This window comes from Bison bison, unplaced genomic scaffold, assembly GCF_000754665.1.
Source record: "Bison bison bison isolate TAMUID 2011002044 unplaced genomic scaffold, Bison_UMD1.0 scf7180017864518, whole genome shotgun sequence".
NCBI classification, from domain to species: Eukaryota; Metazoa; Chordata; class Mammalia; order Artiodactyla; family Bovidae; genus Bison; species Bison bison.
Genome location: NW_011495071.1, coordinates 19,183,915 through 19,199,185, shown reverse-complemented (window position 1 = coordinate 19,199,185; position 15,271 = coordinate 19,183,915). Strand labels below are relative to the sequence as shown.

The window sequence follows — 15,271 nt, the reverse complement described above, 5'->3', positions numbered from 1 at the left end:
GTGCTGGACTTCTGACAACAGTGTTTAGCTTAGATCAGGTTCTTGATGGAGACTATCTGATTGGCTGTTCTCCAGTCAAGCATTAGGGCCCTTTGAATCATGTGATCACTCAGCATCAATCAGCTGTAGCTACTTGAAGGAAACAGTTTGGGTGGGTGGGTGTGTATTTGTGGGGGGAGGAGAGGGGTGTGTATGTGTGTCAGATTCAGGCAGGGGAGTCCAAGGGAGAACCTCAACTTGGCCAAGCACTATAAAACGTGCCTTTAATCATTTCCAGCAAGAGTCTGAAATGCGGACATTTGTGCCCCACCCCCCACCCCGTTAGCCCAAATGAGTGTGGCTGTCACTGTTGCTTTCAATTAGGCAACATAAGTGGGGGGGGGGGGGCGCGGGTTGGCGCCCCCAAGGAGCTGATGACCACATCTTCCAATGCATGTCTCCACCTGCATTTGAGATCCTCCTTTGTACAAGCCACTGAGCTGCTAGAAACACGGATGCTTCTAGGTGTTGACGAGTGCTCATGACCTTCAAACTTCCCACTCTAGAAGGGGTTGAAGAGGAGGTTGATAGCCATGATAAGAGCAGAACAGTTGGATGTGCTGTTCGGGTAGGGCCCGAATACATTTCGGTTCACTTTCTTTCCGGAGCAAGCTCATTCTTTTTCGGGGGCACAAGAGATGGGCCCAGTAACTACACTTAGAAATGCAGCAGGTGAAAAGCGAGCTCCTCACCAAGCAGCCGGGCCAAATCAGCGCGAGGCAGAGTAGCAGGTGGGGTCGGTTCAGCAATCACTGAACTCAGGGTTGGAGCGAGGACGTGTGCCGATTGCAGAGCCGGGGAAGAGCGGCCTCCAGGCTCCAAGGCTCCCAGGCCGGAGGCTCACACACAGCGAAACAGATGAGACCCCACGTCCTGCCAGGCGCAGGTTTGGGGCATCCTCCCTGCTCCCAGCAGCAGCGGGCGCGGGCCCCGAGCGCTCAGCTCCTTGCAGGGCGGAGGGCGGCGCGAGGGAGGGAGAGAGGGAAGGGAAAGGCGAGCGTGAGCTGCCTCGAATGCTTGGAATAATTCCGCTTCCGTTTGGAAAGCCGCAGCCTCAGTCCCGCCGCGCCCGCCGCGTCCGCCCAGCGCCAGCTCCGCGTCCCGACCGGCCCGCGGCTGCCCGCTCTGCCGCCATGGCCACCTCCCCGCAGAAGTCGCCGTCTGTCCCCCAAGTCCCCCCACTCCCCAAGTCGCCCCCCGTCCCGAAAGAAACGATGACTCCTTCTTGGGGAAACTCGGAGGACTCTGGCCCGGAGGAAGAAAGCCAAGGAGGGTGAGTGCGGCCCGGGCAGGGCCGGGAATCTAGGGGCCGGAGCTCCGGGGGTTGGGCGGGAGCGCGCCGCGGGTGCCCGGCGCCGGGGAGGGGGGCGCGCGGTGGCGCGGGCGCGCGCTGCCCGGGAACGTCTCGCGGGGCCAGTCCTCGCCGCTGCCAGGCTCGCTGTCGCCTGGGCGCTTGCCCTCCCGGGCCCCGAGGCGGTCGGCTGGGGCGGCCCGGGCCTGGGATCAGAAAGCGCCCGCCCTGGGCCAGGGGCCGAGGAGGCGGCCGGGCCCTCCTGCCCGGAGGCGACGGCCTCCCCTAGGCCCGAAGTCCCCGCCTTCTCCGCGCCGAAGGCTGGCAGTTCCCAAGTTTCTGCTGAAACTTTTCTGGGCGCCTTCACTCTGACTTTTTGCCTTCATTGGTCTTTGAAATCAGATCTTTTCCTAGTATGCGGTTGCAGTCTTGGCCTCCTGGAGCTTTTGTCTGTCCCCAGGGCCAAGCCGAGCTCTGTAAATGCGTAGATCAACACCAAATGTTTGTTGAATGAATGAGTGGAGCGGTGGCAGTCTTCAGTGGTCCCACCTTGTGAAAAATGATAAACTCGCACCCTAGGAGAAAACCTCGATTAGACACACGCACACTGTAGCATCCTGGGCTCTGACCCTTCTGTGAACTCTAGTTAAGGCCTCTTGCAAAAACCATTTCCTTTTTCCCGTCAGGGTGAATTGAGGAGAACTTACTTTTTTTCCAGGACAGTTTACATGTAAAATATTTTGTCCCGTGGCAGATTTTACATCCTGTTGTTTTTTTTTTTCTTAATTGAAGTATAGTTGATTTACAATACTGTGTTAATTTAAGGTGTACAGGATAATGATTAAGTATTTCTGCAGATTATATTCCGTTATAGGTTATTACAAGATATTAGGTATATTTCCCTGTGCTATACAATATATCTTTGTTGCTTGTCTATATGTAATTGTTTGTATATGTTAATCCCATACCTCTTATTTGTCCTTCCTCCTTCCCTCTCTGGGGCTTTCCAGGTGGTTCAGTGGTAAAGAATCCACCTTCCAATGCAGGAGATGCAGTGTAGGGAAGATCCCCTGGAGAAGGAAATGGCAACCCACTCCATTATTCTTGCCTGGGAAATCCCATGGACAAAGAAGCCCTGCTGGGCTACAGTCCATAGCGTCAAAAGAGTCAGTCCTGACTTAGCATCTTCACCACTGCCACGCTGTTTTCTAAAGTGGCTGCACCAGTTTACATTGCCACCGGCAGTGTATGGGAGTTCCCTTTTCTTCACATCCTCTCCAATAGTTGTTATATGTAGCACCCTGATTGTTGTTTTGAGCAATGAAGTGACGGTTTGGGAAAAGGCCTAGTGATTGGTGTGAAGGTAGAAGTTGCTTAGTTAAAAAAAAATTTTTTTTTTCAGACTCCTTAGTGGTTTGGGAATAAACCTTTTTAAGTTAGTGATGGTGATATGTAAAATAAGCTTCATGTTCCTGACTTAACTTAAACCATGAAAACTCAGTGTTGAGAATTATCAAACATGACACAGAGAACTAGACTTCTGATTATCTATATTGAATTGAGAAGCAGCAAAATACATCCCTAAAAATGTTTCCCCCGAGTGTGGTTACTTTGGTAAACCACTGTGGAATAGTGTGCTTTTGTTGTTGTATGGTTGCTAAGTTGTGTCTGACTTCGTGACCCCATGAACTATAACCTGCCAGGCTCCTCTGTCCATGGGATTTCCCAAGCAAGAATACTGGAGTGGGTTGCCATATCCTAATCCAAGGGATCTTCCTGACCCAGGGATCAAACCTGTGTCTTCTGCCTTGCCAGGCTGATTCTTTACTGGTGAGCCACATATATTGTGCAATACATGTGGCTTGGGGAGTGTTTTTCTAGGCTATCCCTGTAACTTTCCTATGGTGTTCTCAATATGGGCTCTCCAGCTTGAGACTGGGCAACTCAGAGTTACTGAAGCTCATGACCTATCAGAAGTGCTCACCCCACTTTGCCAACTCTTTAGAAAAGTTTACTTTGTATTGAGCCCAAAGTTGGTTTCTCTGTATCTGTTACTGTTCTATTCATGCAGCCGGGGGAGTCGGATGGTGGCTCTTCACTTTCTCCAAGTGGACCTGCTTTGTGGAGTCCCTTGACCCTTCCAAACATCCTCTTTTCCTGTAGCTGATTCTTGCAGATGAACTTCATGGCCCTCTGGTTTCCTGTCTTTTCAGTTTCAGTCAGAGTCCCTACAGGAAACACAGGAACAAATTAGTTGCGATTTTAAAACTAATGTGGTAAAGAACCTTCTGTGTAGGTTCTTAGGTTCGCCTTTCAGAGTCTCCTTGCTAAAGGGTCACTTTTCACCTTCCTTCCTCCAGATCTGTCTTCAAGGCTTGCTCTTTCCAAGAACACCATCCTGAGTGGTATCTGCCAGCTGAAGGTGCCCTAAATTAGTCCTGCAGCAATGGTTATTCCTTTATTTTATCCACTTATTAATTATCCTTAGAGTTTTTATATTTTGTCTGATGCCCAAACTGTACCCTTTTGGTTCCCATAGGCTGTCCAGTGTAACTGGGGAAGTAGATGTTTGGTTTCTAGCATGAGAGGAAGTCTCAGTATTGCTGAGCAACCCTTCTCTCCTAAGCAGCTTGCATCCTCATTTTCCAACAGACCTGTTTAAACCCTTGTCACTCAGTCTCTTCCCCAGACTTTGAGATAGAAAATTCAGTGCCAGATCTAGACACACACCCTTCGTCCACAATTTTTGTTAAGGAGATATGTTAGCATTGCTTTGCCGTTTTCCCAGAGTATTACAAGATGCTCTCTACATTGCATGCTCCCATGTAACTTGCACCTTTCTGGTAAGACAAACAGGTACTGTGCTTGCAAATTTCTCCTCTGACACCACTCTTATGAAAATAATGATAAATAATAGCTAATGCCCCTTGAGGAAAAAAATTAAGTGCCAGAACTTTTGGAATTTTCTTCACACTCCCTACCCCCAGTCCCATCTATATCTAAACCTGTCCTTTCCTGTTCCGTCTTGTCTTAGTCCCTTCCAAAGAGATCCCTTCTTCCCTTGCTCAGGAGGCCCTTCATTTCCATTCTTCCTAGACTCAGTGTAGCCATCCCCTTTCTCTCATACCCCCAGTCTTTTTCATGCTGCTTCATCCCCCTAACACCTGCAAGTGTGCTCGAGTCTTTGCCATTTGTAGACACTCTCCCCATGCTGGTTTCCTCTCAAAGCTGCTCAGCAGAGGCCTTGGAAGAGCCATCTGTACTGGCTTCCCCTTTCTTAGCTCCTAGTCACTTCCCAGTGCCCTATACCCATTCTTTCACCAACTATATATTGAGTTGCCTACCATGTGCCAGGCATTGCGCTAGGTACTGGGGTATGGCAGGGAAAGAACACACAAAAATCCCTGCCCTCACAAGCTTGCCTTCTAATAGGGAAGACAGATAACAAACAAGACAGTGAGTGGGTAAAATTTGTGTGTTATGTTATAATGGTGATTAGTGCCGCAGAGCAAAATAAAGCAGGGAAAGGGGAGATGGAGTGTTGTGGGGTGAGGCAGGGGGGATGGTTGGCAGTTTTAAGTAGGGTGGCTAGAGAAAGCCTCACCAAGAAGGGTTTACTCGGGTTAAGTCCTGAGGAAGTGAGGGAGAGCCGTATGTGTATCTTGGAGAAGAGCACTGCAGGTGAGGGAATGGCCGATGCCGAGACCCTGAGATGGCAGTGGGCCTGGTGTATTGAGGACAACTGTGGAAGGTGGTGAGGTCTCAGGGGTACTTAGAGTGAGGGTGGGGACAGGCTGTGTAGGGTCCTGGAGGCCTTTACTCAGTGACATGGGAAGGTCTTAGAGATTTTTGTGCTGAGGAATAGCATGATCATGCTTCTGTTTTAACAAGATGGCTCTGATGGTGATAAGTGGCTAAGGGGGCAGGGTTGCAGCAGGGAGATGGTCTGTGAGGCCACTGCAATGATCCAGCTAAGCCGTGGTGGTCTGGTGCTGAGTGGTAGCAGTGGAGGGGTGATCATTCAGTTCTGGATATAGTTTGAAGATATAGTGGATAGGATTTATTGAAACACTGGAAGGGAACATGAGAGAGTAGAATCAAGATGACTCCAGGGTTTGAGTTTGAACAACTGGAAAGGTGGAACTGACTTAGCTGAGTTGGAGAGTTCTACAGGAAGAGCTGGTTTGGAAAGAAAGGGCAGGGCTCTGTGTTGGATCCATTTAATTCGAGGTGCCTCTTGGATTTCCCAGAGGCCATATTGAGTTCACAACTGGTTTTAGGAATCTAGTCAGGAGAGGGATCTGGGCTGGAGACACTCTGTGTAGGTGTATTTAAAGCCCGGAGACTGAATGGGATCATCAAAGGAGCACAGGACATACAAGAGGTCTAAGGACTCTCCAACATGTAGAAGGTGGGGAATGCAGAGGAACCAGCGAGAGAGGCTGGAAAGGAGTGGCCAGGATGATAGGAGGGAAACTGGGAAGGTATGGACTCCTAGAAGTTGATTGGAGAATTTATTTCCATGGTTTACACTTCACTGAATTGATGCTTTTGAACTGTGGTGTTGGAGAAGACTCTTGCCTTGGACTGCAAGGAGATCAAACCAGTCAATCCTAAAGGAAATCAGTCCTGAACATTCAATGGAAGGACTGATGCTGAAGCTGAAACTCCAGTACTTTGGCCGCCTGATGCAAAGAACTGACTCATTGGAAAAGACCCTGATGCTGGGAAAGATTGAGGGTGGGAGGAGAGGGGATGACAGAGGATGAGATGGTTGGATGGCATCACCGACTTGATGGACATGAGTTTGAGCAAGCTCCAGGAGTTGGTGATGGACAGGGAAGCCTGCTGTGCTGCTGTCCACGGGGTCGCAAACAGTTGGACATGACTGAGCGACTGAATTGAACACTTCACAGACTAATGTCTCCAGAATCCACTGCCTCCTTGTCAGTCCTCATTCTACTTGGGCTCTTGGTGGCATTCATATTATTCAACTTTGTCTTTCCCTTAAAATTCTCCTCTCCCTAGATCTTATCCACAATGAATTGTTCCCTGTGCCTTTATTTTATTTTTTGGACTCCTTTTCAGGCTTTCAGTATTTGTTTCCCTCTCAGCAGTATTTCCCGGGGACCTGCTTTGCCCTTTCTTTCTATTTTCCCCTCCATGGATTCTCTTACCCAATCCCATGGTTTTGGCAACTACCTGCCAATTGATGGTTCCCAATCCACATCTCCAATGCAGATCTTTCATCCGTATCCAGATTCATCTTTCCCCTGTCTCCTGGGTGTGTCAGGGATGCTCAGACTCCGCATGCCCGTGATGGAATTATTGTGTGTCCCACTGGCCCAGATCTGGTGCTTGTCTTTAAGCATTCTACCAGCTGAGGTGGAAATGTTGCAGTCATCCTGTTTCAGAGGTCAGCATCTTTTTTTTTAAGAGGCAGATGGTAAATATTTTAGATGTTGCTGGCCCTCTGGCCTCTATTCAGCTCTGCCTTTGAGGCCACAGATGATAGGTAAATGAACAAGTGCGGTATGTTTCAATAAAAACATAGTTATGGACATTGACGTTTCACTTAATTTCATAATATTCATATTTTTCATAATTAATTCATAATTTCATAAATTATGAATTTCACATAATTTTCTTATGTCAAAAATATTCTTCTTTTGTCCTTTTTCAGTCACTTATAAAACGTGAGAATCGTTCGTCGTATTGGGGCTGTGCAGAATCAGATGGAGACTGGATATGGCCATGGCCGTAGTTTGCCTGCCTCCACTCTGTTTCATCCCCACCCAATCATCTCTCGTGAAGTCCTGCTGATTCTGCCAGCTAAATATTTCTGTTTTGATTCAGACCGCATTGTCTTCTTCGGGATTGCACATTTTGTTAAACTTGAGCATCTTTAGTCTCCACCTAAAGTATTGCCGTAGCCAGCCCACTAGTCTCCCTGTCTCTGGTCCTTTTTTGTTCCAGCCATGCATCATCCTTTTGCTGATATGTTGTTTTATTTTTAAGCACAGAGATGAAATCTCCCCAACAAAGTCCCTGGCATGGCATTCAGTCCTTCACAGCGCTCTGCGGTCTACCCTCTTTGTCTTAGTCGTCTTCATTTCCTTCTCAGAAAGGCTCGTTTTAGCCATATGAAACTGCTCTTCATCCCCCAGACACGTCCTGTTCTTCGACGTGTTTGCGCCTTTATACATGCTGTTCCATGTTTCTGGAATGACCTTCTTCCCTTCTCTATGCAGCAAACTCCTATTCAATCATGGAGACCCAACTCAGATATCCCATCCTGCTTGAGGCCTGCTATAGATCCGATAGGAAGAGTGAGATACTTCCTTCTCTGTAATTCCACACTACCTTGCCTGTGTACGGCAGCATGCTGCATTGCCCCCCTTGTGGCTGTGCATGTCACACTATGATGAGAGTGCTCTGGGCCTGTCCTGCCTGCTATAGCATTTCACACATAGTGATATTGCAATTTCTATGGAATGAATTTCCCCCTGTTTTTCTTGGTGAAAACAGCCCACCACTAACTGGCTGTGTAATCTTAAACAAGTCTCTTCCCCTTTGCTCATTTCTAACGTAAGTGATTAGGCTAAGTAACCTTTTGGGCCCCTTGCAGGTCTGGTATTCGATGACTTCTGAGCTCTCATTTCACCAGGCTTCTCTCAAATTCAGTTTTATTGTCTATGTCGGGTGGTCTGGGAGTGACATCATCACAAAGACCTCTTTCTTTCCTCCACTAATGAAGGCACCTCTGTGTCGGGAGGAGGAGATGGAAACCAGGATAACTGGGCTGCAGCCCAAGGACACCTCCATATTAGGAATCTGTCTCCTTGTCTCAGGGAATATCTCCATTTGGTCAACAAGCGCAGTTCATAATTATGTTTTAGCCATTAGTACAGGAGGAGAGATGAAATCCTGTAAACATTTGTAAGTGTCTAAAATCTCCACTCGCTGTCATGGAAAAAAGAACACAGTTGGGGAAAGTTATGACAATTTTAATAATAAAAGACTTCAAAAATACGTTACAAAATAAAAGTAAAATCCTTTAAAAATGTAAACCTTCTGTTACATGTTCAGTATGTTCTGTAGCTTTGCAGTCAGTGGGAAGCCCGGATGAGGGCTTTTCCCTGAGGACCAGGGCCCCCGGGACAAGGTGGCCTCATTCCTCCTTTTCTATCTTCTCTGCAGACTCCAGAGGGCAGGCGTTGTTTATGCTGCTCATATCGTACCCCATGTACCCGGCACAGCGTTGGCACTTAACAGGTGCTCTGTAAAACAGTACTAACTACCTGAACTGTCAGTGAGAGTAAGATGCCCAGGTTACTTTGAACTCTGCTCTAAGCTTTGATGACTCTTCTGGTGCTCTGATTCCACCCAGGCCTTCACTTCTTGCCCTGTGTGAGGGGTGGGCAGGGGGCAGGGGGAGGGAGCTTAGAAAACAGCCTCCTCTCTCCCCTCAGGAATCTCTTTACCCTTTCGTGGGAAGACGTCACTTAGCTCTGTTATTTCACAAACACACAAAGGCCCCTGAGACTGGAGGAGTGGGTCCTAGAACCAGTGGGCATGGATTGGTCAGTGGCAGCGGCAGCAGGGAGCCTGAGAGGAGGCCCACTGGTCAAGGGTGGTGACAGGCCAGTGTTCTTTGTTTTCATACAGAAAAGCTTGCTTTGTGGAAATGACATTTCACATGTTCATGTTAAAGTGCTTAAAGGAAGAAAGACCAGAGGAGAAATAGCTATTTGCAAAGTTTGGGGAAGATGAGAGCAATGTTCAGATGGAAGCTCTTGCAAGAGAGATTCGGAATCCCTTTCATTCCCCCGAGTCAGCCCCATCCCCTCACCCTGTTTATCCCTTCTAGCTTCATTTACGCACTAAGTGAGAACTCAGGAAATCTGAAAATCAGCCAGGGGCCTACCTCTATCACTGCAAGGGAGCTCCAGCACGACAACTCCCCCGACTCCAGCCCACCAGGAGAAGGACCCTCCCTGAGCCCAGCCTCACTCCTGATCACCGTCACTGCCACCTCGTTCGGGCCTGGGACAGCTGTCTGCGTGGTGTGCGATCACTCTCGCCTGTGTTTGAAATCTGGCTCTATTAGCATTTCTAAGTGATAATTCTGTTTTCTCTGAACATACCCCCCTGCCACAGCCTTAGAGAAACCCACTTGTGACTAGTGTCGTTGGCTTTCCTTCAAACCAGCCTTAGGGAAATGGCTAGGCCATGGATGGAAGAACCAGTGAGCTTAATCAGTTTAAACTGATATTAAACAGATATTAAACTGAAATATCCTTAACTACTGCACACTCTCTTGGGGAAAGGGAAATGAAACCAAATTACTTAGCTCCTGACTTTTTAAATAAAAGTTATTTTTTTATTCTCCATTATAAAATTAACCTGTGCTTATGGGATTTATGGGAAAATAGAGAAAACAATCATGCAATGTTCTAATTCTCAAAAGTAATCATTATTAGGATTTTGGTTTATTTTTTCTATTTTTTTCTTTATAAATTTTTTCTTTTTTATAATTGTAACTGTGCCATTTCTGTTTAGTCACTCAGTCATGTTTGACTCTTTTGTGACCCCATGAAAGCCCATACCATCTTTATACAGATAAAAATTCTGTATCTTTATTTTCATTTATTATAAATATTTTTCATCTTATTAGATTTTGTTGAACATGCTTTTTGGTGCATAATACTGCATTCATAATAGTGAATGTCCTATTGCTTATTTAATCATTTCTTTTGGTGCTCTTTTTTATTTTTCTAGAAATAATGCATAAATTTTTTTTTTAATATTCTAATAATTTTTTTGCCTGGAGTCCCAGAAGTACAATTACAGGGTCAAAGGGTAACAGTTGACTTGCTTACCATCAAGAGTTTATAACTGGTAACCAGGTGACATGACTGCTTTTGGATCTGGTGGTCTTCCTGGTAGTTTGCTTGAAAGTGAAACCAACATTGTTAGGCTGAAATATTCTGGTCCTGGGAGGACTGGTCATCGGTGGGGTGGGCTGGGAGAGTAATGGGTCAGGAGAGCACAGATTTCCAGCCTGGCCACTAACATGTACAAAGTAAGCTCTACTAGAGGCAGGTCTTCGTTTCAGAACATTTTCTTACGGCCATTCTTCATGCTTTTATGGCCTGGCCCTCAGCCCCAGTGCTCGTCCTTCTAACACGACCCAAGGAGGGGCTGCCTTGGGAATAGTCATCCTCGAAGTCAGGGCTGTCACTTCCTGCCCCACTCTGAGTTCTCCCCAGGCTTGTGTGAGACCCAGTCGAGGTTTGTTTAAGAAGTCCCTCCTTCCCTTGATCACTTCCCCTTACCTCCTGAATTCTTGGACTTGCCGCCCAATTTGGTGACCACAGACAGATGGGAGGAAATCAAGACAGTGGGCTGAATGCTACAGCAGACAGATTAGAGTCGGGGTTGAAGGACCCCTTAGGAGATACAGTGCTCCAAGACACCAAAGGAAGAAACCCATAGGCTAACAAGAGACAGGACGGGATTTGGGGGCCTTCTGAGCTTCAGATTGGATTTTGACAGAATGGGCTGGGCTGTTGCCTCTGGGGTTGTTTCCTCAACCTGCACAGAAGGCAGTATTCAGGTGTCCCATTTCATCTCCTAAGAATGGATCGGAGCCAGTTGGAGCACGTAATTATCACACCTACCACCCTAGCGGGTATTTCTGGGAGTCACTTGTGGAGGCAGGCACCCTCCCTTAGTAGTGATGTGTTGCGGGCATTTATTTCATCACTGAGTCATATCCTATTCTTTTCACTCATCCCCTTATCACTTTTAAAATCCAGGGGCAACTCCCCTCCTTATGCTGTGAAATACAACCTGACACCAAGGAGCCGGGGATGCTGCAGCAGATCTCCTGGGGACGAGGATGCTGGATGATAAATGGGCAAGGCTGCCAGCCTCTATCTGCTCCCTCAGTGCCATAAACTCAGGTTGCAGGGCTCCCGATGACCCTAAGGGGCTTCGTGGAGCAGGCCCTGCACTTGTGTTTTTCCAGGAAACATTTATTGGTAGAATAGTTAATCTGCCAATCACAGTGTTACATTGACTTTTCATTCAAAACCGTTATTCCTAAAGCAGTTTTTGTCTTGGCCAATGTGACTTTGGCTACGGGGCATGCTGGGAGGGAAATGCTTCCTGTGGGGAGGGGAAGTGAGAGAGGAATTCAGGAAGAGGGTCTGCAAGCCCAGTCACCCAGTTTCAGGGGCAAGGGCATTCCTGGTCTGTTGTGGTGGGCACCGAGGTGGCAGGATACAGAGATTCTTAGCATCCACTGGGTGTCTGAGTTCTGAACCAGGGAGGCTCGTCCAGATTAGGTCTGCGATTCAGGGTCTTGGCAGTGGAAGCTGGAGGAACTTGTGTGTGTTGGTCGCTCAGTCGTGTCCGACTCTTTGTGACCCCATGGACTGTAGCGCACCAGGTTCCTCTGTCCATGGAATTCTCCAGGCAAGAATACTGGAGTGGGTTGCCATGCCCTCCTCCATGAGGAACTTAAGCAGTCTAGTCAGGACCCTGACTGAGGAGGTGAAGAGCAGAGACAGTCTAATGCTTGGTGTGGACTCAGGGTTCACCACCTCCCCCAAAGTAGAGGTAGGTGAGGGAGGCTGCCAAGGCTCACAGGACGCCTGGGTTTTGCCTCACTTACCTCCCCTAGACTCCAGGCTTGGAAATAAACTTTCCTCTCGGGATAGGGGAGGAGGTTTCTGACTAAACATAAGGCTGAGCTATCCTGGGCTCCCAGCCCTGGTGGGTAAAGCTGCAGATGACAGCTAGTTAATGATGACAGTTGGGAGAAACAGGGGGGCAGTCGGAACTGACAGTTTTGATGCTGTTTGCACAAGGCAGAAGAAGGGTAACACAATTCCATCTTAAACAACTCAGGATACAGGCAAGTCCCGAAGTAGCCCCTTGCAAGGAGGAGCAGCTGCCCCTTGGCTGAGGGTGGCGAGGCTCAGCAGCCCCTCCACTGCGTGTCCAAGCGCCTGGAGAACAGCACGATCCCTTCGCCTGCTTTCCCTCCACGCCTGTCATTATGGTAAATTACAAGGCTCCCATTATGGTCGGGAGAGGCAGGTTGATTTGTTCCTTCTGATTGTTACTGTGCTGAACTTGGCCGGGGTGAGGGGCACCCAGATTTCACACCTTGTAATGGCCCTGCCAGGGGTGGGTGTTAGCACAATTGGGACCTGACACTTCAATAAATCTGAGACATTCTGCCGCGGAGATCAAAGTTCAGAATTGCTTAAATTGGTGTTGGAGCAGGTGGGAAACAGGAGTCCAGGGCCATGAATTAGATAGATAGCAATTGTCGTTCAGTTTGTGAGGCTTGAACGTCAGTTTTTCAAATGATACGACATCAATTTAAGTAATCTGGGCTCCCAGCTACCTAGCCCTTTCAGTATTTCTGGTTCTTGGAAGTGTGATTCATGGTCTCGCTTATGTTCTTAAATGGAAAAAACCCCGAAAACAAATAAAACCTCAAACACACCTTGCTTGTATCACTAGGGTTGGACAGTTGTGTTGGATTATCAGTTTCCACGGGAGTGTGGATGACAATTGCATCTCCTACCTGGATGTGCCGGTAACTGCCCAAGCTACCGTAACCTCTCACCTGAGCTTCGGACTCATTAACATGTGCGGGTTATGGCATTGTAAATTGTGCACAGAGATGCACCTGGATTTTAACACAGGGCACATAATTCTCAAAGGCTTCTGATGAGGTGAGAAAGTGCTGTGGTTTCTGATGACAGCTCGAGTCCAGAGGAGAGGTGGTCTGGTTTATGTGAAAGAGTAGGCACTTCAAAAAAATATTGCAGCTTTATTGACATACAATTAACTCATTTAAGTGGTATAACTCAGTAGTTTTTAGTGTAATCAAACTTATACAACTATTGATACCAACAATTTTAGAACATTCAGTTCAGTTTAGAACATTCTCACCACCCCCAAAACATAACCTGTACCTGTTAGCAATCTCTCCCCGTCTCCTCCCCATTCTCCTGCTCCCAGGTAACCATCAATATGTTCCGTCTCTCCAGATTTGCCTGTTCAGGGCATTTCATATAAATGGAGTTCTGTGATATGTGGTCTTTTGTGATTGACTTTTTTCACTTATTTTCAAAGTGCATCCATGTTGCAGCTTGTATCAGCACTTCATTCCTTTTTATGACTAAACAGTCTTCTATTACACAGATATACTACATTTTGTTTATCCATTCATCAGTTGATAGACATTTGCATGGTGTGTAGTTTTTTGGCTATTATGAATAATGTAGCTGTCAATTTTCAGATTAAGTTTTTGTGTGGGCATGTTTTCATTTCTCTTGGGTATAAACCTAGGAGTGCCATTGCTGGCATTTATGCTGACTCTGTGCTTAACCTTTTGAAGAACTGCCGGGCTGCACCGCTTTACCTGTTCACCAGCAGTGTATGAGGGATCTAATGCCTCCTCATCCTCGCCAGCCCTGGTTGTTATCTGTGTTTTTGACTGTAGCCCTTCCAGTGAAGTGGGTCTCATTGTGGTTTTTATTTGCAGCTCCCTAACGGCTAATGATGTTGAGCCTCTTTCCACGTGCTTTTTGGCCATTTGTAGGTCTTCTTGGGCGCTTAGGTTTTTAAAATTCCATGGAGTTCAGTGCACATCTCCTTTGTCCTGAGCAGGATGGGAGTTCTGCCTGCTCATGCAGAAAGGGGAGGCCTGGCGAAGTCTCCCCCTCCCTTTTTTAGATGTTGGCCGGGAGCCTGGGGGACATGCCGCGTCTTGTACTGGGTGTATCTTCATCTTGCAAAATGACTGTATTCCTCAACTCTTTCCTGTGGAGCAAATTGTCATCATCCTATTACACCACTGATTTGCATTATTAAATGAGAAATTGTTTGGCTGGAATACAATTTTAGCCCCAAATTGTTAAAGAAAAAATATGCCAGAAAACCAGCAAAGATTTAGAACATGTCCATTTAAGTGAAATGTGGAAATTCTTGGTATTACACCATTACTTTTCAAATAATATTAACATAACAATGACAACAATTACATAAGAGCTTTGTGCTGTTATGGGCCAGAACGCAGTAGATGCTTTATGTATATTAACTTATTTGATCTTCCTAACAACGCTATGAAACAGATATTATTAGCATCTTTGCCCGTTTATAGATGTGGAAAGTAAGGGACAGATAGGCCAGGCAACTTGCTCATGGTTAAGGCTAGTGTTCTCCAATGCATGAAATTGAAAAGTGAAAGTGAAGTTGCTTAGTCGTCTCTGACTCTTAGCGACCCCATAGACTGTAGCCTACCAGGCTCCTTGATCCATGGGATTTTCCAGGCAAGAGTACTGGAGTGGGGTGCCATTGCCTTCTCCGAAGGTAACACTAGCAGCAGTAATAGATAAGCCCCCATTTCTTAGAAGCTTAACATCATAAAAACGTATTTCTTGTTTATAGCAGAACCCAATGGCAGCATTCTTGATTGAATTGCCCTCTACACGGTCATTCAGTGATCCCAGACCCCTTACCCCTTGTGGCTCTGGTTCCTCCAGGTTCTTTGAATCCTCATCAATCACCCAGTTAGTGAGAGAACAGGACTGCAGTGGGAGGTTTTTTATGGGTCAGACACCTACAAGATCACTTCTGTCCACTTACCACTGGCCAGAACTCAGTTATGGGTTCATACCTCCATGTGAGAGAGGCCACGAAACAGAGTTGAGTTGTCTGCCCAGAGGGAAAGGAAATGAGCTTTGGCAAGTGTATCCATCATTATGCCATTGCTAGCAAGTGGAAGACATGAGATTTGAACCCTGGCAGTTTGGGACCAAAGACTGACTGTACCGCAGCACGTTCTACCTCCTCACCATGAACAGTGGCTCAAAGCCTGAGAAAATGTGGTGGACTGCACCAGTTTTTTTCTGT

General features: G+C 47.1%; 1 protein-coding gene across 1 annotated transcript in view; it reads left to right on the top strand.

Annotated features, from left to right (window-relative positions):
- The first annotated feature begins 797 nt into the window (after nt 1-797).
- Nucleotides 798-15,271, top strand: part of PARVA (parvin, alpha) — a 180,070-nt gene continuing 165,596 nt past the window's right edge. The window contains 5 exon segments of the mRNA XM_010830614.1: nt 798-1,101; nt 1,104-1,156; nt 1,158-1,250; nt 1,253-1,280; nt 1,283-1,312. Of these exon segments, the coding sequence (XP_010828916.1) occupies nt 1,053-1,101; nt 1,104-1,156; nt 1,158-1,250; nt 1,253-1,280; nt 1,283-1,312 (253 nt within the window). The 5' untranslated portion in view covers nt 798-1,052.